Source organism: Emydura macquarii, unplaced genomic scaffold (genome assembly GCF_026122565.2).
Source record: "Emydura macquarii macquarii isolate MOO-44397 ecotype Brisbane River unplaced genomic scaffold, CSIRO-AGI_Emac_v2 contig_820, whole genome shotgun sequence".
NCBI lineage: Eukaryota > Metazoa > Chordata > Testudines > Chelidae > Emydura > Emydura macquarii.
The window spans coordinates 1568097-1590090 of record NW_027130957.1 but is presented as its reverse complement, the minus strand read 5'-3'; the positions used below and the strand labels follow the sequence as shown (position 1 = coordinate 1590090).

General features: G+C 56.1%; 1 protein-coding gene across 1 annotated transcript in view; it reads right to left on the bottom strand.

The window, feature by feature from the left end:
* The window catches only part of CRYBG2 (crystallin beta-gamma domain containing 2), a 32220-nt gene extending 10472 nt beyond the window's left edge, over positions 1-21748 (bottom strand). The window contains exons 1-9 of the mRNA XM_067543368.1: positions 21504-21748; positions 20238-20325; positions 14437-15626; positions 6585-9027; positions 5157-5204; positions 4932-5050; positions 2706-2862; positions 1927-2066; positions 1560-1686 (exon numbers count right to left, since the gene is read on the bottom strand). Coding sequence (XP_067399469.1) covers positions 1560-1686; positions 1927-2066; positions 2706-2862; positions 4932-5050; positions 5157-5204; positions 6585-9027; positions 14437-15626; positions 20238-20325; positions 21504-21748 — 4557 coding nt within the window. The remainder of the gene's footprint in view (positions 1-1559; positions 1687-1926; positions 2067-2705; positions 2863-4931; positions 5051-5156; positions 5205-6584; positions 9028-14436; positions 15627-20237; positions 20326-21503) is intronic.
* Between the last annotated feature and the right edge of the window lie 246 nt (positions 21749-21994).

Sequence of the window (21994 nt, the reverse complement as noted above, 5' to 3'; positions counted from 1 at the left end):
CTTCTTCACGGCCTCCAGGGCACAGTTCAGGCTGGGGCTTAGGCAAAATATCCCTGTGCACATTGGGCCACGCTTTAAACAACCATAGTCAAATACGTCCGGTGCTGGCACAAATGGGATCCCACTGAGGACAGGGCAGGAGAGTCTTAGGTCCTGCCTACGTTGCCATTCCTGCTGAGCTGGGGAATCCTGATTACGACACGATAGTCCCTGGTGTGGTTAAAACATGGTTCGATCTTGTGGTGCGACTGGGAATTAACCATGGCGGGGGGTTGGGTGGGGGTCAGTCTTGTAAGCAGATGCCACAACCCGGTAGGGACTGAGCCAGGTCTACACTAGAAAGTTTTGCCAGCTTAGCTATGTCAGTTAGGAATGTGAACACATCACGCCCCCAACAGACAGAGTTATGCTGGCACATCACCCAGTGTGTATGCAGCTAAGTCTGCTCAGGGAGGCGGTTTAATGATGCTGGCAAAAGGGGTTTGCTGGTGTAAGCTGCGTCTCCAGTAGAGGGCATTTGCTGGGATCGCTCTACCAATAGCGCTACACTGGCAAAGCCTTTGCAGAGTGGACTCGCCTTCAGGAGCGCAGACGGGGCCGTATGTTGGCAGCATCTTCTCTAGCTCCAACTCTAGCTTTCTCTTCCCCTGCAAAGTCCAGCCAGTGGCTCACAGAACGGGCACCCTGAGGTAGGGATTCGCCTACCGTTCTGGAGACAGCCGGCAGAGCCTAGTCTAAGATACTTGCCACACGCACGTCTGCAAAGTCCACGTTTCCGTTTCACGGCCTCTCAGTGGGTGCCATTTTGAGGGGGAAGAAACTACGTGATATTTTACATTTGCTGTCTCAGAAGCAGGATCATTTCTGGAGTGGTTTCTGGGGCCACAGGCCTTCAAGCAAAAATCCTGTTGTATTCTTTTAAAAAGGCTTTCTACTTTATCAGCCGCAACACACGTGAACTTTCCACCCACCTATTAATAAATCTTATTCCTAACCTGCATTGAGTCAGAGAGCTCAAGGCCAGAAGCCCCATCAGATTGTCTACTCTAGTCCGACCTCCTCTATAGCACGAGCTACTAAACCCCATCCAGTCCCCCTGCATTGACCCCGATGTTTTTCCCTTTAATAGACCCATTTGTGTTGGGTCCACCTCTTATTATCACTGTGTACTTATTTTGTTCAAATTCCAGTGGTGGTACCCAAACATGATAAGCTTTATTTGACCCCGATATAAGGCTGTCGATCATTTGTTCCATTGGAAGGATTTTCCATACTTTATTTCTCTACGCCACTACTGGGGAATCTGCTCTTTTCTAAAGTCTGGCTCCTAGCCCGTTTGTGTTATCAATGGGTCCTTTAAAAAGAGCCTGTTTTCCAGGGTAGCCTTCAGCATTTTCCTATTTGTTTTAGAAAACATTTTCATACAGAAACGTCTAAGTTTCGCAGCCTGTTTCCATGGGAAAACCACCGTTTTGTGACCATATCGGGGCAGTGAAATTTAGTGAGAAAACAGTCGCTATTTTGGCACCATTCTATCTTTGATAGCACAGAGCACTCACCAGTTTAATAGGATGCAAAGAGCAGACGGAAGGGTCCTTGCCACCCCAGGCTTTTAAACTGGGATACCCGCCAGGTTCCAAAACATAGGGGTCGTCATCAAAGAAAGGTTTGGAGTAAATCAGCCACCTGGAGGACATGGGGAGAACAATTATATACAGACAAGCCTCGGGCCTGATCCGTTGCTCTCTGAACTCAGTGTGAGTCTTTGCACTGACTTCAAAGGGCACTGGATGGGGCTCCTTGTTTGGTTTTTGTCTCCCCTGGAATTCCCTGTGTCGCGCTGGGAAGACAAAGCAGGAGGAGAGGAATTATCAGGGGCAGAAGGAACCCCGCCCAGATCCCAGGGCCACTGTGTGATTGTCTTACAGGCCGGAGTGGACAATGATGGAAGAGACCTTCAAGGGCTTGCCACGGATCTGGGTGTCTTCTGAGGAATCCGTGAACCTCACTTTTGTGCCTTCTCCATTCTCCTCAGTAAACAAACTGATCTCGGGGATCCGGTAATCCTGAAACAGGAGACAGTCGCCTGCTAGCCAGCAGAGATTAAAGAACCCTTCACCTTCCCCAAGCTTGTGCTAAGAACCAGCTCAGGGAAGCCCACCTGGCCTCCAATCAGATGCCAGCCTCCAGCCCATTATCTGCTTCCCTCTCCAATTTACATCTCAAAGGACAAGTTAAGATCATCTTCCATCAACGGCCTTTTTCTCAGGTTGCTGAGGAGTTGAAGGAAATATTAGGTTCTCCTTCAACTGAACCTGAAAGCCCCAGAGATTCCGAGAATTTGCTTTGTAAAAAACAAAACAAAATCCACAGCTCCACCCGACATGACTCCTATTACCAGCCTCATCGCTGACTATGTGGATCTCCCTCACCTCCTGCCTCCCTCCCTACAACAACCGCTTCCAGGGACAACCATCTCATCACTCCACTTCATACCTTCCTTTGACGCTGCCCCTCTGCTCCCGCATCGTGCTGTTCTTCTGAAAGACACGGGGGGGCTGCACCACAAAGTTCAGGGACGCTTGGTGAAGGCTTGGGCTGGGGCCTATCTCGACTGAACATCCCATTGCTTTGGAGGAGGCAAAGGGTTTTCAAACCCACTTGGATGAGAACAGAGACCAGCCTCAAAGAGGTCCCACACTCACCCTCACCACCCTCTTGAAGGAGCCGATGCGGAAGGGCGTGTTTTCAGGCTCCTCTCTTTCTTTCCGATAGGCTGTCCATGGACTGTTGATCTCCACATCCCCCTCGGCCAGCACACACTTCCGCCCATGGAACCGCGGCTTCTCGTACATCACCCAGCTGCAGAGAGCAAAGCACATGCTGGGCAGGGGGTCTTGCATTGAGAGCACTGCACGGTAACCCTGCTGCCTGCCAGCAAAGCCTCCGACCCTCTGCCCATCTTGGGAGTCCAGCACAGCTTGCCTGCCCACTGGGACCCCGACCGGGCAAAGGGAACCCTCATGCTCACGTGGCGCCCCCGTGGTGTCAGTGGGACTGTGTAGGATAAAGCAGTGTCTCTCAGCTACGGGTCCGTGGACCGGTGCCAGTCCCTAGATCTCCCTGACGCAGTTTAGGAAGGCAGCAAGCCGGTCCCTGGTATCAAAAAGATTGAGAAACACCGGGCTAACGGGTCCGTCCATGAGGGTCCGTCTTTGCAGCACCGGGCTAAAGGGTCCGTCTTTGCAGCATCAGGGCCTCGGCCAGTAACCCAGGGTCTGGGTTCAACACGCAGCTGGTAACGAACCAGGGGAATAATCAGGGAGACCTGATGAACCAAACTGATAACCAAGAGACTGTGTTACATTCCCAGGAGAGGGGTAGAGCCTGGATGATAACCAGAGGAATGAGTAAAAACAACGGGAGTCCTGCAGCACCTTAAAGACTAACACATTTCTGCGGGCATAAGCTTTCGTGGGCTGCAACCCGCTTCGTCAGATGCATGAGTCGGAGGAATGAGTGCAGCCCAGCTGGTCAGGCACAAGCAGAGCCACCTTGGACAACTCTCTAAAGCCCCTGTCCTGGGGCCTCAAGAGAGGGACCCGAGCCCTGGATTCAGACTTTGGCTGCTAGGGCATTTTACCGGTGACCAGGGCACTGGTTTCTAACCTAGAGGCCCCCAACAAGATCTGGGGCCCTGTTGCATTAGGTGCTGTGTGCTCCCTGCCCGAAGGAGCCTACAATCTAAATAGACCCGGCAGACAGTGGTAGGAGAAAGGAAAGACTCTTTGCCCCTCCGGTATAACGAGGCACCGAGATTTCTTGCCCAAGATCTCACCGGGTGTCAGTGATGGAGCAGGGAACTGAGCCCACATCTCCTGAATCCCAGCTCAGTGCCTTCACCTTCCTCCCCAGCTCCGGAGAGTCACCAGAACGTGGGGATTTGGGTTCTAGTGCGAGCGGAGCTGTGCAGCTTCCTGCGGGTCATAGATTCATAGACGCTCAGGCAGGGGTGTCAAACTCATTCGCTCTGACGGGCCAGATTTGAATTAAATGTACGTCCAGTGGGCCAGACGCACCATACATCGAAAGACTAGGCACTTTTGGAGCGCTGGGTCCCGTGCACACAGCGCTCCACGCGCTGCCGCCAGAGTACACGGATGTCGTGGCAGCGCGCGACGCCGTGAGATCTCATGGCCTTGTACTCTCCGGCAGCAACGCGTGACACCGTGAGATCTCGCGGCAGCACGCGCTGCCACCAGGGGCCGGACCGAAAAGGTTGGTGGGCCGTATCCGGCCCGCGGGCTGGATGTTTGACACCCCTGCTCTAAGGCCAGAAGGCACCAGCAGGATCACCTGGTCTGATCTGCACATCACAGGCCACAGAACCTCCCCCACCCACTCCTTTAGTAGGCCCCTAACTGCTGGCTGAGTTACTGAAGTCCTCAGATCTTGATGTAAAGACTTTAAGTTACAGAGAATCCACCGTTTACACTAGTTCAAACCAGCAAGTGCCCCGTGCCCCATGCTGCAGAGGAAGGCAAAACCCCCCCAGAACCTCTGCCAATCTGACCTGGGGGAAAATTCCTTCCTGACCCCAAATTTGGTGATCAGCTAAACCCTGAGCATGTGGGTCAGACCCCCCAGCCAGACAGCTGGGAAAGAATTCTCTGTAGTAACTCGGAGCCCTCCCCATCTAGTGTCCCTTCTCTGGTCATTGGAGATATTTGCCAATAGCAATCACGGATGGGCCATGTGCCATTGCAGACAATCTCATTGTACCATCCCCTCCATAAACTTATCAAGTTCACTCTTAAAACAAGTCAGGTTTTTTTGCCCCCACTGCTCCCTTTTCGGTGCAGTGACGCCCTCTGCAGCTTCCACCTTAACCCTTGTGTCTGCATGAGCAGAGCAGCCAACAACACACTTACACTCCTCGAACCACCCGGACGGAGACGGTCTGGGAGAGCTCCCAGGATGTGGCGTCGGCGACGTCGCCCCAGATCTCTCTCTTCTGGCCCACAAAGCCCGACTCGGAGAACAGAATGATCTGGAGAGAAACGATACCACAGCTAGCCTCACCTGCCTGCACCTGCCTGTCCCTGCCCCCCGCATGGCAGATAACCCAACCCCAGCCCTTCCTCCAGTGTCGGTACCTTCCCAGGTCGCACGTTGAGCTTCGTGGGGGGTTTCTTTGCCTCTTGCTGCAAAAAAAGAAAAGGAAAATTGTATAAGAAATGGAAGGAAATGTCACATCCTCTGGAAAGAGCCCGGCACTTTGAGAAGGCTCCCTCACTCCCATCTTGTCTTCTCTCTTCTGCCCCAAGAGTCCTTCCTTCCTCACACACACACACACACACACACACCTGGAATCCCATCTTCTTTGTTTATAAATTACCTCGTCTATCTATCTCTCTGAACCTTTATCCATCCATCCCCTGTACTACATAGCCTTCTCTCTATCTATCGATCATACACAGCCCTCTATCGATCCATCCGCAGACACATCGATCTATGTAGCCCCATACACATCCATTCCCTGTACGTAGCCATCTATCTAGTCTATCTAATCCCAAGCACATCTCTTGATCTCTCATCCGGTGTAATCCAGCTCTCTAGCGTATGCAATCATATCAGCTCATCTCTCCCTCCCTCTCGTGCCTGCTGCTCAGTGTCTCTCTGGGGGCCAGATTCTGTTACGCACTTTACTCCACGAGCAGAAGGCCATGGAGCTACCTGTGGAGTAAGCTGCTGCACAGTTTGAGGGAGGAGTGTCAGAATTGGCCCTTCTGCCTGTCCCAGAGCTGCTCCACTGCCCGTTCCCAGCTGGGTCACCCTGTGTGGGGGAGGACGCTGATTCTTTCCCGTGTGCTTCCAGAGATGTTATTCATTTGTAACGCCTCGGCTAGCGTCAGTCGTGGCTACACCCGAGCGCCTCGGCCTGATGGATGCCTGAGCTCCCGCCGCCCATTCTCCCCACTGCTCAGCGTTCTCCCCAGGGCTCCTGGAAGGGGCAGGCCATGGGGCTTTCACTGTGCAGGCTGGCCAAAGTGGAACGCCCTCCTCCACGCAGCTCATGTCAGCTTCTGCCCCGCACTGCCAACACCGCCAAGCTTCCCGCCTCCCTCTGGCGGTGGTTTCAGCACAGCTGACTTTACAGCAACCATGAAAAATATAACAAAGGCCAAACCAGCCACTGCACAGGGAGTTTTGCCTGGGCTGACCCATTATGAATTACGTTATTATTACTGTGCATTGTGATTATCGACCCTTTGTTTTGGGAATCCAGGTGCCACCAGTGCCATCAGCTTCCTCCACACTTCTCCCCATCAGCTGTGGAACCCACGCTGATGGGTCCGAGCAGTGCAATGGGGCCGGGGAGCGGCTAGGGCTTAGAACCGCTGCCGCACATGCTGTGCTGGACCAGCTCCCAGCACGGGCCTGGCAGAACCTGGGAAGAGAGTACTGAATCCCCTACCTCTCGACGAGGCTTTCAGTGGCGTGGCATTACTGGGACTGCTGCCTACACAAGAAAGGCGAGGAGAAGCTGAGCCAGCTTCCTGCTCAGAGCTCTTGAGACTCACCTGTCTGGGTAGTGTGGATTTACTCACCCCAGCTGCAGCGTGACCCAGAGACAGGGGAGGAGCGCATCTCTGCTCAGCCTCCCTGAAGAGCAGAGGAATCTGGCCAGTGCTTTGGTTTATGCCTAGAGCCTTCCGAGGGTCCCGAGGGATGCCTCTGGTCATCTCTTGGACTCCAGCTGGGGAAGGCTCAGAGGTCAGAGGCTCGCAGGGTTGCGACTGTGGTCCATTGGGTGGTGTCCAGCTCTGTCCGCTGGCGTTTAGCAGAGCTGGGTCGATTGGCGTGGGTGAGCTCCTTCCTTCTCGCTCCTTCTCCAGAGCTTTGAGCGGGGACAGCACGGAGGACATGTACCGTCCGTAGAGGATGCTGTTGTCCAAGCGGGAGTAGGGCTTTTCTTCTGTGGGTACTGCCTTCTGCTCCTGGAAATTTGTCAGCAGCGAGGCACCTTTGAGGGTGTTAGCACTGAAAAGGATGCTTTGATTGAGGTGCACCCTGGAAGCAGAGCCCGTGGCCTTCTCATCCCCTGAGTGCTGCCTCAACTTCCCCAGGAAGGACAGCGTCTTCTCCCCTGTTTCGGTTGACATGTTTTCCCAGGGGTAAACTTTCCTAGGCTCCTCTTTGGGCTGCAGCTTCTCATCCTTACTGAGATACGGGTTCTCTATCTCCACCTCCTCGGTGGGATCCACGTTCTCCCCTTTCGGCCCTTCCTCCTCCAGGGGCTTCTGCTCTGTCAGACCAAAGAGCCCGCTGAGGGACTCTGGGAGGGGAACTAGGGACTTGGGAGCGACGTGATACTCATCAATCGGCGGCAGGGCGGCGTATTTTCCACGCGAGGAAGAACGCGACGGCCGGGAGATCTTGGGAGGCTTCCGGGTTTCGGAGGGGTGCATGTTACGGAGGGTGTCCACCAAAAGTTCCATGTCCACACACAGGTCGGGTTCCTCTTCTGCTGTCTCCTGGTGACTCCCCGTTGGCGGGGCATGGCCCACGGCTTCAGGGGAGGCCTTGGTGTCTTCAGATGAAACGTCTGGCTCTTGTCCAAATCCCTTGGCATTTTGTGCTGGTTCATCCCCCTCTCCTCTGACCTTAGCATGGGAGGCAGTTTTCTGGTCCATTGGCGACAGCTGTACTCCAGTTAAAGGCTCTGAATTGCCGTTTTCTCCTTGGGAGCTATACTCTGGTGTACCGCCAGCATTAGATGTGCACTTTGTCCTAAGCGGGGCAGTGAAAATGGCACCCACAGTGCTTGGCATGCCGCTTTCCATTTCTGACCCAGCTGTGACAGCGCCACCCAGATCTTCCAGGCTGCCGTCTTTTTCGGCTCCGTTTACAGCGAAGGGGCCGTTCTGCCACTGGGCTGCAGTGACGCTGGTGCTAATGGGCCCTGGCGTGCCCCTGTCCCTTTGGGATTCACTCACATCAGTGCTTTCAGCCTGCATCATGCAGCTTTCTCCCGGTGATCCGGCTACAGAGCCACTGGCAGCTTCCCCGACAGCCATCAGGCTTCCACCAGCACGGTGCCAGCAGCTTTCGCCTTGGGATCCAGCCATAGATGTGCTGCTCGCTGCGTTGGGCGGGCAGGGCCTCCCTTGTGGGGATTCGCACACACTGGTGCTCTCAACGGCCGGTATAACGACTTCTGTTCCTGAACGAAACACAACCGCGCTTCCGGCTTGCGACAGGACGAGTTCTCTTTCGGATCTAAACACAATAGCGCTGCCAGCGTGCGGGACGGGCCATTGCCTTTGGGAACTGGTTGCGGGAGAGATGCCATCGGCACTGGGCTCGTGGCTTTCTCCTGGGGACCCACTGGGCGGAGTGGTGCCAGTTGCACCGGGCTCGTGGCTCTCTCTTGGGGATCCAGTGGACGCCGTGGTGCTGACAGCGCCGGGCAGGCGGCCGTCTGTCTGCGATTCGGTGACCGTAGTGCTGTCAGCAGCCTGCTTCCCCCTTTCAGTCGGCCTAGTCTCCTTTGGAACGGGAGAATAGATTTGTGAGAATACTGGTGAATGCGCAGAGAAATCCGTCTGCCGGCTGGGAGGATGGGAGCATCTGCTGTCTGTTGGAGAAGGCAAGTCTGCAGATTCCCTGCCTATTGTCCCCTTCTCCCAGGCCTCCAGCAGGACTGACACTCGGCCGGGGCTCTTGGCCCTGGCTCGAGGGTTGGTGGCGGCCTCTAACTTCTGTGACGACAGGGAGACCTTGCCGAGGCAGGGCTTGGCCTCTTCCTTGGGCTGATCAGGAGGCGCTTTCTTCCAGCTGAACCAGGTGCTCCGAGCTGACTCTCCTGGCTTGGCTTGATGGGAGCGTGCGCCACTGCCAACCTTCTTCATCTCACACCGGCCGGGGTCTAGCCCTGTCCCGGCGTCCCGTGGTCTCTCTGACTGGGCCTCCTTGCCTTCCGCCCCCGGGAAATCTCGGCACGACTCAGAGGAGCTGGGCGAGCTGCAGGGGGAGAAAAGAAGAGACGCAAGAAGCGGTCAGTGCTGGGGCAGCTTGGGAAAGGCCCAGAGCTCTCTGCTTTGGCTCTGTTCTCACTCACCAGCACCGAGAGCCCTTCAGACACCCTCATGGAGCAGCTACCTTCTTGTGGAACTTCCTCCTCAGGGTGGCAGCCTGGTCCAAGGTCCTCCCACTAACCTCAAATCCACACACCACACCCGCCCTCCCCCAGGTAGCCTCCTCTTTTACGCGGCCCGGACTTTCTGCCTGGCATGCACTTGTTGCTCAGCATTTTCTTGGGAGTCCTGGTAGGAGGTGGTGACAGCGAAAGGCAGTCTTGGCTTAATGGTGAGCACCACCTAGAAACTGCTCTAGAGGGTAGCATGGGCCTGTGGCCGTAGAGGCAATTGCAGCTGCTGCCCCTCACGGCGAGGAGGGATGGCTCACACCCCAGCACCTGGGTCACAGGCCTGTTACGCAGAGAAAAATTCCGGTGGAGTCCCATTAGCCGCAGCTGCCTCCTCCCTGGAGGAGCCGTCGCCCTAGGAACCAGTCAAACATTAGACCAGTTGTTCTAGTCCAAAGTGAAGGTGCTGAGTGGCACCTGTGAAAACCAGCTGGAAAACGTTCAACCGGCATTTCCTGTGGGCGGCTGGAACAGTGCCAGCCCCGCCTGCCCTACTTACAAAGGGCAAAGGGCCCAGAATCTTCAGGATGAGTCACTTGGGTGCCTGGGCCAAACCATGCCAGCAACACTGCAAACAAACGAGCCAGAAACCAACCAGCCCAGGAACCTCCCTCCCTCTGAGGAAGCAGGAGTGGAGCTGCCTTTCCTCCGTCCTCTCACCTCTCTTGCGAAAGGACTGACTCGCAGCCTGCCCACAGGGAGTTTCAGCTGTAGATTCCTCAAGCAGACGGGAAACATTTTAATTAATATTGGGCCAAACTCGCCTTTTCCTCATGCAAAACTCCCACGGAAGTCAACAGATGTGTCCCTTTGTTGTTATTTCTGTGGCAGCAGGGGTGCCCCCGGCTCTTTACACAGGGATCGCCAGACAGAATCAGACCCGAGGTCCGTCTAGCCCACTGCCCTGTCTGACCGTGGTGGCACCAGATGCTTCACAGACGGGTGTCAGAAGAACCCCACAATAACAGATGTGGGGTAATTTGTCCCCCACATTCTTTCTAACCCTGTTCTCTAATACTCAGAGATTGGTGTGAACCCATCTCTTCCAAAATGGTTGCTGTCGCTGGACAGCATTATAAATGTCCATTCCCACTCTGAACCTTGCTAAGGTCTTGGCCCTGTTAAGTCCATGGCATTTTACGGACGTGCAGGAAGAATAAATGACAGGACAGGACGTCCCTCCCGCCTACCCTTTGCAAAGACAACGTCCTGCTAGCTAAGCGCTGGCTTGTGTTGGGGAGACTCTGTAATTATGCGGCGTGCCTATCCCAGAATAGTTTTATTACACGCTTCAGTTTACGAATAGGCAGCTGACAGTGCATCCCAACCAGGCACCACTTCCAGCTGGATTCTCCCTACCCGGCACCCCCCACGTGACTGAGCCGGAAGCATTTAACATCCTTGGCTTCTCACAGTGTCTCTACCTAAGAAGTTTGTTCAATGTCACTTGGTCAAAGCCTGGGTGTCGGAGCTGCCCTGCGACTTCCTCAGCTGTACAGCAATGGAGCCAGGGGAGCCGGAAGCAGAGAGAGGAGAAGGGCATGCTGCTCAGAGGAAACCTTTGAACCAAGAAAGCCAGCAGGAAGACGGCCCTTCAAACCCCCTGCAGCAAAAGAAGAGCACTACCCTGAAGTTAGCAGGTTATGGGGCTGAGGCGCTGTCTACGCAGGCTTTTCAGCCTGTGTAGCAGCACCAGAGAAGATCCCTTGTGTAGACACAATTTGCCCTGGTGCAGTTTTCCCCAGGGTAAGACAAAGGGTGGCTGCCCCCGTGCTGGAAGGCCCTTGGTTCTGAGTGTTTGAGTCAACCCTGTGTCTACTGGTCCCCTGCGCCCGTCACCCTCTGTACGCCAACTGATCACAGCCAGCATCCTGGCACCACTTTTTCCCGTGCCCTGCCGCCTTTGCCTGAGAGCCCAGACAGCTCCCTCCCTCTCTACCTACATCCCTGGGTACATTCCTCCTCTCCAAGAGCAGCTCTCGGCCCTTCCCCCAAAGCAGCAGCCAGGGATTCTTCAATTTCACGGACAGAATCAAATGGGCAGAGGATATAATCCCTGCCCAGGTGCGGTCTGCCAGGCTGTCCCCAGCCCTCCATGCCTTGGATCGGATGAACTCCCTACCCCTGAAGGCCATTCAGCCCCTTTCGTCATTCAGGTCACTCTGCAGAAGTCCCACTCCCTTCATGCGACCGGTGGGATCTTCAGAACTGGCTCAATGCTTTAGAAGCGCAAGTCCCACCTGCGTTAATAACCAGGGAAACACCGTGAGGAGCACCTGGGGAGGGACAAACAGCCCCACGCCTGTTTTTAGTGTAACCCTCCTTCCGCCTCGCCCGTCATCATCCTGGCCTGCATCACAGCTCATCATAATGAACCTAGATTGCAAGCGGCTCGGGGCAGGGGGCCGTACGGCAAAGTCCTACCTTCTGAGACTCAGTATGTGCCTGCCCCCGCCCCCCTTCCGACAGACGCCGCGCCTCCTCATTGGGCTACAGAGCCATCACAGCGCTGATGGCACGCCGATCTCCATCTGGCCCCAGAGCGCTCTCTCTCTCTGGGCTCTCCCAGTGTCTGGCAGAGATGGGTGTCTGGATGCAAGCCAGCTGGCTGCAAATCAGTCAGACAAGATGGAGCTGATGCAGGCTGGCAAAGGAAGCACTGAGAGGCTGGTTCAGTCTGTGACCGCTCCCTCGGTTGTGGGCATCTCCCTGTCGACTGCTGGTGATTCACAATCTTGGGGGGTTGGCAGGCTCCTCTCGCTACTTTTAGATGCCCAGATTGCTTCAGGGGCCAGAAACAATTTCTTCCCCCCACAGCTGGTCAAGGGCTGATATTGCTTCCTTTGGGATGCAGGCCTCATTCACCCGCTCGACTCCAAAGGCCACCTGGAAGCTTTGGCTTCTGCAGAAAACGTCTCTGGCCACCTGCCGAGCAAAATGGGCTGGCGGGAGCACCTCACAGCGGTGCTCTGCTCCACCTCCTGGGGAAAGTGAAGGCCCGAAATGACATAAGTCCAAGTTACCTAAGAAGCAGACTCTCCCCCCCTGACTCACACCACCATCTGCATTCATCGGGAGACTCGGGCTGTCTGTCCCATGGGCGATGCTCCCAGGAAGGAGTCAGAAGCTGGGAATCCTCAGAAGCAGCCGCTGGCTTCTGGAATTCATTCCCGCCAGAATGATGGCTCAGCCCAGACCTGGTGACCTTTAGAATATGTGGCAAGGTGCATCTTGGTGTCCAACCTTCCCTCTAACTGCAAATGCTAAAAGCCCTGGTGGGTGAGGTAACATCTTTTATTGGACAACTGAGAGCCTTGGCATTTCACCTACTGACTGAGTTTCTCTGTGTCTGTCCTTTAAAGCTGCAGTACCAAGAGCTGCATGTACTGACCGCCTTCGGGAAGTGCTTTGAGGTTTCCTGATGAAAAGTTCTCCGTAAGAGCTAGGTAGTGAAGTCTTTAAATCAGGATTTGAGGACTTCAGTAACTCAGCCCAAGGGTAGGAGTCTGTTACAAGAGTGGGCGGGCAAGGCTCGGTGGCCTGCGATGTGCAGGAGATCAGACTAGCTGATCACGATGGTCCCTTCTGGCCTTAAAGTCTATGAGTATTGCTATTATTATTATGATTCCCAATGTGGATAGTTTAATGCTCCTAATCCAAACTGTGTTAAGGGCCCCCAAGTACCCTGCCCCCTGCAGTCACACACAGGGGTGCTAGAACTAGGGGTGCTGGGGGTGGTTTCCATCACATACAGGGTTTAGAGTTTTGTTCAATGGCGCTCAGCACCCCTCCGTTATAAACATTGTTCCAACATCACTGGCCCCACACAACAAGAAATCGCAACGTCAGCTGTGCCGATCAGCGTCACTTGCAACGGAGGCTTTCGTGACGTGGACACATCCGCATTAGGAACTAGATGGAGACCACCAGACTCACGTCACCCAGGCCCCTGGATAGGTAGGCATCAGATGGTAACAAGTTCTAGCCACCACTTACGGGCAGTGGCTTTGAACCAGTGACCTTGAGGAAAGAGCCCCGGCTGTCTTCTGCCTGTTTCTTCTCAGCTGACATTTCATGATGTTGGTGTCTACATAAGGCTGCTTCCTCTGCCCTGGACGCCTACATCGCATAGGTGGAGCCACATTTTCAACAACAAAATCAGCGAGTACCCTGCTCCTACAAAAGACACATCTGCACGCACAAAGACTGAGCTGCCCATATAACAGCACCAGGCATCTGAACACACAAGGAAGGGCTGGCTACCCAGTGGGGCCTAATGGAAATCCTGTCTGCAGCCAGCGCCCTGTGGTCTTTACTGAAAATAAAGAGGTCATGATCCCTGCTGCCTGGGAGGAGTTTGGCCGGTGTGTTTACTGTCAGATAGATTGGGTTAATGATTAGGACAAGGCAGGTTAGCCTAGATAACTGGGACTGATTTTCCCCCCTCCTGCTCAGTTGGCTGACTGATTCCATCTCAGGCACAAAGTCACTAAAATATTTAAAATAGCCAAGATCGAATAAAAGGAGAATCAGAACTAAACCCTCCTCCAGCGTTACCCAGATTGCCTCAAACCCTCCGGGCTGTTAAAAGCATTTGGGGTGAACAGGCTTTCAAAACCCAGGGGAAAGCCACTCATCCCAAGGAGCACGACTGAGACAGGAGGGAATAGCAGCTGAAAGGGGGTTGAATACACGGGTTGGAAAGTAGCTCCCTTCCCCCCGATCCAGGTTGTTTCTTTATGCCCCTAGCAGGTTGAATTCTGCTGTCAGGTCCCAGGAGCAAATCCGGAGTAACTCCACTCTGCATTGACACCCATGGAACTGAGAGCTGAATCTGGCCCTGCATTTTTAGAGCTGAGACCCCCAGATCCAACCCCTGGCCTGCCAGAATTTATACCAGGCCAGAACTCGGGAGCCCCTTTCACTGTTTTTATGAATGAGTGGCTTGGTTCTGAGCCCGCCCCACCCCCGCCGTCCCCCATGACATCAGTGGGCCCGCAGGCCCTCTGCGAATCAGGCCAGAGGTTCCCCTTCTCGGGTCACTTCCCAGCTGCTCACAGAGAGTGAACACTCAGGTGTCAGGCTGGAAATAGCTCCCAGTGTGGGGAGCAGAGACAGGCTGGCTCCGGTCTGTGCTGAGACATGCCTCCCTCCCGAATTCTTGCCAATCGGCCCAGCCAGTGCACCAACCGCGGGTTCCTTCTGAAACCTCTTTCCTCACGTACCTGCTGGGTTGACAGCTCTCCCCTCTCCCCTCCGCTGCCCAGACGTCCCTGCGGCGTGCCAGGCTCTGTTCCTGCCAGTCCTGTCTCTGCCTGGGGCTGGGCTCTGATCCATGCAGCGGTGTCACCAGGCACCCTGTGACTGGGCGGATCTGCCCAGTCTCCCCAGCAGGACCCTCCCTTTGCAGTGTGAAGTTTTGGAATTCCGTGCCTGTTGACAGCTGGGGAGCCGGTCTGGCTGGTTCCCCGGGACTTTGCTCATTCATTTTCTGCGACTCAGCAACCTGCTGAGAAACGCCTGCCTCCCCAGCTGATTGCGTGGCTCCGTGGGATCCTGGTCCATTCTCACGTACCCTCGCCAGGTCCTCTGCTTCGCTCTTCACACCCTTTTCCTCTTCCTTGGCCAAAGTGATCATTACCTCGTAGCGGATCTTCGCAGGCCTCTTGGAAGGAGCAGGGTCAACACCACAGATAGTCTCCTGAGGGCACCCCAGAACAGGGCTCTCCCTGGCTACTGCAGGTTCCTCCGTCCTGCTGATGCGATTATACGCAGGGCTGGTGAATGCACAGGTCTCCGGTTCAGAGATGGATTCCCTGCAGCCACGGCTCACGTGGTCTGGCTGTCCCACTGCCTTAGGGCACAAAGTCCCTGAGTCTAAAAGCTCTTGGAAAATGCTTTCAGCCCACTCCGACAGAGACCCCGGGGCTCTGCTGGGTTCCTCCTGGGCAGCTGGAAGCTTGAGGTCTTCCACCTGTGTCTCGGGGCTGGTGGGGAAGTACAGAGAGGTGCTGCTGATGGAGACAGACTCTCCCCAGGAGCTCCCATCTTCTTTGCACAGCAGAGAGTCAAAGGATGTGCAGATTTCCTCTTCGCTGGGTCTGGCTGGCTTGGAGTCCTCTGTGTCCATGGGCCGAGCAGCTGGCTCTGGAGTCTCCCACTCTCCGGCCAGGTTCCCAGCAGAGCACAAGTCAGGCCGGCCTCCCATATCCAAATCACTGCCGACAGCGGGTCTCTGAAGCCGCCCGAAAGGCCAGGGCTGGCCCAGGGAGCTCCCCTGATGTCCTCTTCTGCCAGCGCCGGTGCCCGAGAGCTCCAGCTGGCTGCTTTGCCGCCTCCGCCAGGGGAGGCTTCCAAACGTCCGCAGGAGGCCGTTCCTCCAGAGGTCGGACTCTGAGTAGCTGAGAGCATGGGGCTGTGGGGGGAAGGAGAGGGGGTCATGAGAGGGTGCACCAGGCAGGAGGCAGCGGAGAGGGGCAAGCATCCTAAAGCACGCCCGCTCCAAACAGCCATCCCCAAACAGCCCTCCCCAAACAGCCCTGGCTAGCAGGAGCCGCAAGAGCATCAGCGAGAGCCTCCAACCTGAGACCCACGGCTCACTAGGGCAGGATCCACTGTCCTAGAAGCTGGAATTCAGTGTCCCTCCTCCGCCCAACACTCGGTGTCACCCCCTCCCTGGTTTTACAACTGACACGTCCACGCTGCCGGATTAGATCCGAGCAGTACGGGACAGTCCAGATACCCTCAGCCTCCTAGTGCTGGCATACCAGCCTGGCAGAGCGCGTATCCGCCGGATAGGGACAGCACGGGCATCGGCAGGGCAAGCCACCCTCGCCCTGTTCCGCTTGTGCACCTCAGCGCTGACCTAGGGAGGCCTGGCCCGGCTCCACGGCTCGTCCAACCCTTAGCCTCTGCTGAGTCTGCAACAAGAGCTCCAGTGTGACGTCGTTTTCTCACAGAGCACTGGCCTGAACCACCCCTTCCCCTCCACCCTGGTTTGCTTCACACATATGGTGGTCAGAGTTGGTTTCTGGCTGGATTGGAACTGGCACGTGAGTGAGGAAAGGATCCATAGCCCATCTTCCAAGCCACCTGCGCCCTGACGACTGCATTTCCACCTTGCATGGGGCTTGCCAGTGCCTGTCTGTGGGTCTGCTTTATATGTGCATCCTTGATCTCTGTGCTGAGATGGCTCCCACATGGGGATCTCTCTGTTAACAGGGGCAAGTGGACAGCTCTGGGTCTCAGCCAGAGTCTCCTGCTGGTGAAAGAGGGAAGAGGAAAGTGTGAGCCCAGGAGACAACTGGGACAGCAATGGCAGGGTCAGAGTGTCCTTCCCTGGCTCCCGCAGCTACAGGGCAACACCAAGAAAAGAATGCGGGCTCAGGACTGGCAGGGGAGGGGATCCAGGAGACTGGCCAGTGCCCAACACTTTGTCTCTGACTGTCCGTTTCACGCAAACTGCCCCAGGAACGGCAGTGGCCGTGCAGATCAGCTGTGCTGCATCACTGCAGTAGGAGGAGGGAAGTCCTGGTTCTGGGGTCAACAGAGAAAGCCCCTCCCCCAGCTGCTGGGGGAGTGGAGGAGACCCCACGCGCTAGGAAATCCTGGTGCGTCTGTCACTCAGTAAGGCCTGTCCCCTGTCCCACTGGGTTAGGTCTGGGACTCCATGTCCCTTGGGGCTATGGTAGCTCCTAGCCACGGAAGGAGAGCCCACCCCAACTCTCAGGGAAGGGTCTAACCTCTGACGCAGCCACTTAGGTGCTGGTCCCTGGATCAGGTCCAAGTCCTGTGTCACTGGACTGCAGTAACTCCTGGTCACTAGAGGAGATCCCTGTCCTGGGCCAATGGGGGAGACCTTAGCTCCTGACCCAGCAGATAGGAGGTGGCCCCTGTGTCACTCCCTGGCATAGGGCCCAGTCTCTGGGGTGTGCAGGCTGGCAGCGACGTGGATCTGACGTGTGGCAGCAGAGCGATCACAGCTTTACATAATCCCCGCTGGCCCCTGCACCGTCCCAGGCAGCTAGTGGTTCCCCTGGAGCCAGCTGAGTCATGCGAGAACGTGGCTCCAGCCTTTCCCAAGGGCAAAGCTCTGGCTTCCGTGCAAACAGCCAGAGGGGCTCCACCCACAGGAGTCACTGGGGCAGCAGCAAGGAGCTGGAACGATTCACTACCTGCCAAGGAGACTTAGGTCGGTGGAGCGCACGTATTCCAGAGACACCCTGGACAGATTAGATCCGCCACCTTCACGTGTCCCCTGACCCCACCTGATGGGCGGCTTCCAAAGACAACTGTGCTAATAACAGGATGGGGTGTGACTCATGCAGCCCAGAGCAGGCACTAGGGGGCAGGTTTCTCTCCTTTAATAAATACTGGGTTGTTTTCTGTCCTGTGACATTCCTAGGCGTTCATTGGCTTGATTGGCTATAGCCAGTTCCTACCAAGGCTCCTCAGCACGGCTGAACAGCCTAGCAGTGTCTCTGCTGAAATCTAGGCACCCCTACACTGTCCCGGGGCAAATTCTTCTCTGGAGTCTCAGCCCCCTGCTCCGAGGGAAAGCAGGGACTGGAGGAGAGACATGCAGGAACCTCAGAGCAGGTCTAGCAGAGGCCTCAGACTGTTTGCCCTGGGAACAGATCGGGTTCTAGAGACACTCAACGACTGCCATGGAGCATTGCCCACGCTCACGATTTTATCATGAAGCTTGTGATAGTTGGTGGTTCTCATAAAGCCCCAGCTCCTGGAGTCAGGTAATCAAATGGGACCCTCGGCTTCCATTAAAACGAAAGTAAGGTCCTAGCCCTCAGGATGGCAGAGAAAAGCCAGAGCCCCCCATATAAAGAACCCACCATTAATTGGTTTTTTAAAATGTTATGGTTTTTTTAAGCCTATCTCATGATTCTGGGGGGCTGACATGATTTTTGGCTACTTGCAATTAGCATTAGCGGCTCCACGCCCTAACTCTGCTCCAAATTAACTGCAGCTGCCAAACTACCTCCTGTTCAAATCTCCTCCTCCCAATAGTTAGGGGGCTTGCGACCCCTGTCCTGGAATGAACTAGCTGCCCCTGATTCTGGGAATGGAGCAGCACATTCAGAGGGGAGGCTTGCACTGGCTCATTTCCTTCTCTGCAACTGTGAAATGTGTTGTACAAGCAGTGCCTTGCACGACCCGCTGCTTAGCACCGTGCTGCTTCTGCTGCTGCTCCGGTGGTTTGCCCAGCTGGCGACTCTGCCTCTGGATACCAGAGTGAGTTTCTGGGCCCAGCACAGATCCATTCCACTCAGCTGGGAGGCTCAGAGCCAGCTGCCTGATTGTTCCTGCTCATTTGCCGGCACTGGCGTTGTAAACACGGGCAGAAGGAACATCGTGGTGTGGAATTTGGGGCCACATTCAATGGTGGGAAAAATCCCTTCCTCCTAAAGACCGGGCCGTAGCCCTGCAAAGCACAGACTAGATCACACACGCTCAGCTCCTGCCACAGCACCGGGCTAGGTGTCTTGCAGACAGAAAGTAGATTATTCAGCATGATGGACAGACAGGTGAGAGACAGAGGGAAACACAGACAGAGAGCTGGAGAAAAGACAGCGATGCGCAAACACTTTCCCTAGTGTGGAGAGTTTGTCCCTCCACAAAGCTGTCCCAGCCCAATGGATTGTGGTGGGCCCATGTCTTTCTCCCCGGACATCCCTGTTTATGGCTTTCAAACGCTGGCCAGGTCGAAGTGCAGACAAAATTACATTGGAAACAGGAGATTACAAGGCATTGCACTTATTGTCCCGTCGTGCTCCTGAACTCCCAAGAGAGGGCACCCTTGCGCCATGGGAAATGGCCCTGGTCATGCTGCTGCAGCTGCAGAAGTCAGGGAGATCACTGGGGGGGGGGTGGGGGGAGGCTGGAGGACAAAGGCCCCCCGAGAGCAAAGCGACATGAATTCCAGGGTGGTCTGCTAATTAGAGTAAGGGATGGATGGGGAGCCAGGACTCCCGGGTTCTGTTCCTGACTCTGATTCTCCCCTGCCTTGCACTTTGTGTCACCAATATACCCCGGTGGAGAGCGAGCGGAAAACACAACCCAGTAACAACGGTGTAAATGCCACCACACAGCACAAGGCTGGGGAGAATCTGGCCTACAGGGTCACTGACCCTTCAAGTCATTTCCCTTCCCCGTGCCTCAGTTTCCCCATCTGTAACCAGGGATAATGAGACTGCCCCACCTCCAAGGGGCCGGGCCTGGGGCATCATTTACTAACTTTTGTGATGCACGTTGAGAGCCTGGAGCATCTGCTGCTCTTGAAGTGACACGCCACGCCCACAAGCATCACTGCACCCAGCACTGACCCTCGCCCCCAGACCTACTGGAAAGCAACCAGGCAAACCTCTGGGATACTCCCATCCCGCGATGGAGGAGGCCTCTGACAGGAGAGGCACAGAAGGCTGCAGTTCTGAAAGCAGGGTCCTGCCCCATGGGGATCTCACAGTAAACCCCCACCACCACCACCAGGAAGGCGAGTACTATTATCCATTTACAGGTGGGGAAACTGAGGCACACAATGGTTCGGCGACTTGTCCAACGTCACAGAGCAGGTGAGCGGCAGAGCCAGGAAGAAAACCCAAGTCTCCAGGTCCCTCCTTTAACCACTAGGCCACACTCCAGCCCAGCTGGGGAACCTGTCTCCTTAAACCTTACATGTGCCAGGGCTGCCGGCACCAACAGCGGGGCCAGCCTCCGGCACGTGCAGTAGAGCAGCCTGGCCATGGCCTTGCGCTCTGAGATGCCCAGTGCCCGGGGCCCCTGCTGCCAGCAGCACGAAGGGCTGAGTGATCCCGTGGTTACTTGTTGGCCTGTGAATATTAGTTACCAGAGGGAAGAGAGCCTGCAGCAACCGACCTGCCGGCCCCTCACAGGGGAAGCTCACAGGCCGTCTGCAGCTCCTTGCGCCCCAGGAGATGAGCAAGGTCCTTTCTAACCACCCCAAGCCAGAGACGGGTCCTTCCGACAGCCATTCACGCCAAGGAGGCCTCACCTTCAACGATGACTTCTGGGGCCTGCTGGGAGGGAGGGGCTCTGCGCTCCGTCTTCCCCCGCCTGAGGGCTCATACTCCTCGGCCATCCTAGAGTGAAGCACAAAGTCAAGGGGGAGACACTGGGGCTAGCGCCGGGCTCAGAGCAGGGCCTCAGAGCCTGACGTGCCCGACCTTGGGGAAAGCTCAGATCTGGATCTGAATCCGAACTGCCTGGCTCACACCCATCTCCAGGCGGAAGGAGGGGAGGGTCTGGGCTTTCCGGTTGTCTCCCAAAGGTCATAGCCCATCAAGAGAAGAACCAACGTTTCCCTCAGAAGGCAGAAACTTCCAGTCCATGAGCATAGACTGCCCATGGGTCCCTCGACTCTATCTCGCAGGGACTTTGCTTCCCATGTTGAGGTCCATAAGGACTGGGCACCATGGAGCCAAGCTCTGTATAGACCGGATACCGGGGCTGCAAACACAGATCATGCTGCATGTTAGGAGGATCTGGACCAGGCAGTGGGACTGTGTCCATTGTGTATGGACCAGACACTGTGACTGTGATGTGGCCGGGCTGGATGGACTGCTGGGCGTGTAGTGACTGGGTGTGGTTACACTAAGCATCGATCAGATTCTGAGACCACCAAGTGTATATGGTCTGGACACGGCCACTGCAAGCTTGGACCCATCAGGAAAGGGCCAGGCAGTCCAGATAGCGACCTGTCCACACAAAGGTGATATAGGCGAGAATTCAGACCCTTCCTCCCGCCTCCTCCTGGGCTGGGAATGGAAACCAGACCCAGAGCTGAGTATCCTATCACACGGCCATTCCTATTGGCCTCCCTGGCTGACTCAGCAGTGGGACAGCTTCCTGAAAGGGCTCTTGTAACACACCAGGAGAAAAGGCCAGGCTGGCCGCATGGCCGCAGCTCAGTCCATCGGCAGGTGGGGAGTGTGGGCGGGGGCGATAAACATCCATAGCTGAACGTGGAACATGCCCCGAGCACAAACACACACGTGTGCTCGCAATCACACATGCGCCTGGACAAACACGCCCACCACATACACCTCGCCTCGTCAGGCACATGTGAAAACACACCTAGCACACCAACACACGTGCCTGCCACGGTCGCTCCGGTGCAGGCACAAACACACCCGTCACGCCACCGTGCAAACGCACCCACCCACCTGGCAGGTGTGCGGACACCGGCCGACGTTCTCCAGCCCCCTTCTCCACCAGCCAGCAGCTTCACCTCACCCGCTGCCCACCTCCCAGGTCTCACCTCTCCAAGGACCCCTGCTCCTTGCTCCTCTTCTCTTTCCTCCTGCCCTTCCCTTTCCCATCCTGCTGGGCTGCAGCTCCTGGGGCGCCAGACCCGTCCCTGCTGCCCTCCTTCCTCTGCAGCTCCGTCAGGCTGATCTCGCTTCTGGAGAAGAGCTGGGAGAGCCGCTTCCTGATGCCCCCTTTCTTGGCTGGGCGGGGGTCCCGCTGGGAGGAGTCCACCTGGCTCTGGGCTCTGCGAGACATTAGCAACCGGAGGGCACCGCTCCACTCGCCCTGCCGGCAGAGACAGACAAGCCTCCCCTGGCTGCCTTCTTTTTAGCCCGGAGCGGTTCCCCTTTGGCACCTGCACCTGACCCGCCTGGGAGAATCCGGGTGTGTGTGCGCACGGGAGGAGGGAGCTGCAGCTGCTGCAGCAGCACGGACAGATGCAGCCGTGCCGAGCTGGGCACGCAGCCAGAGCGGCCCTGGAGGACTGCGGGGCCCAGGCAG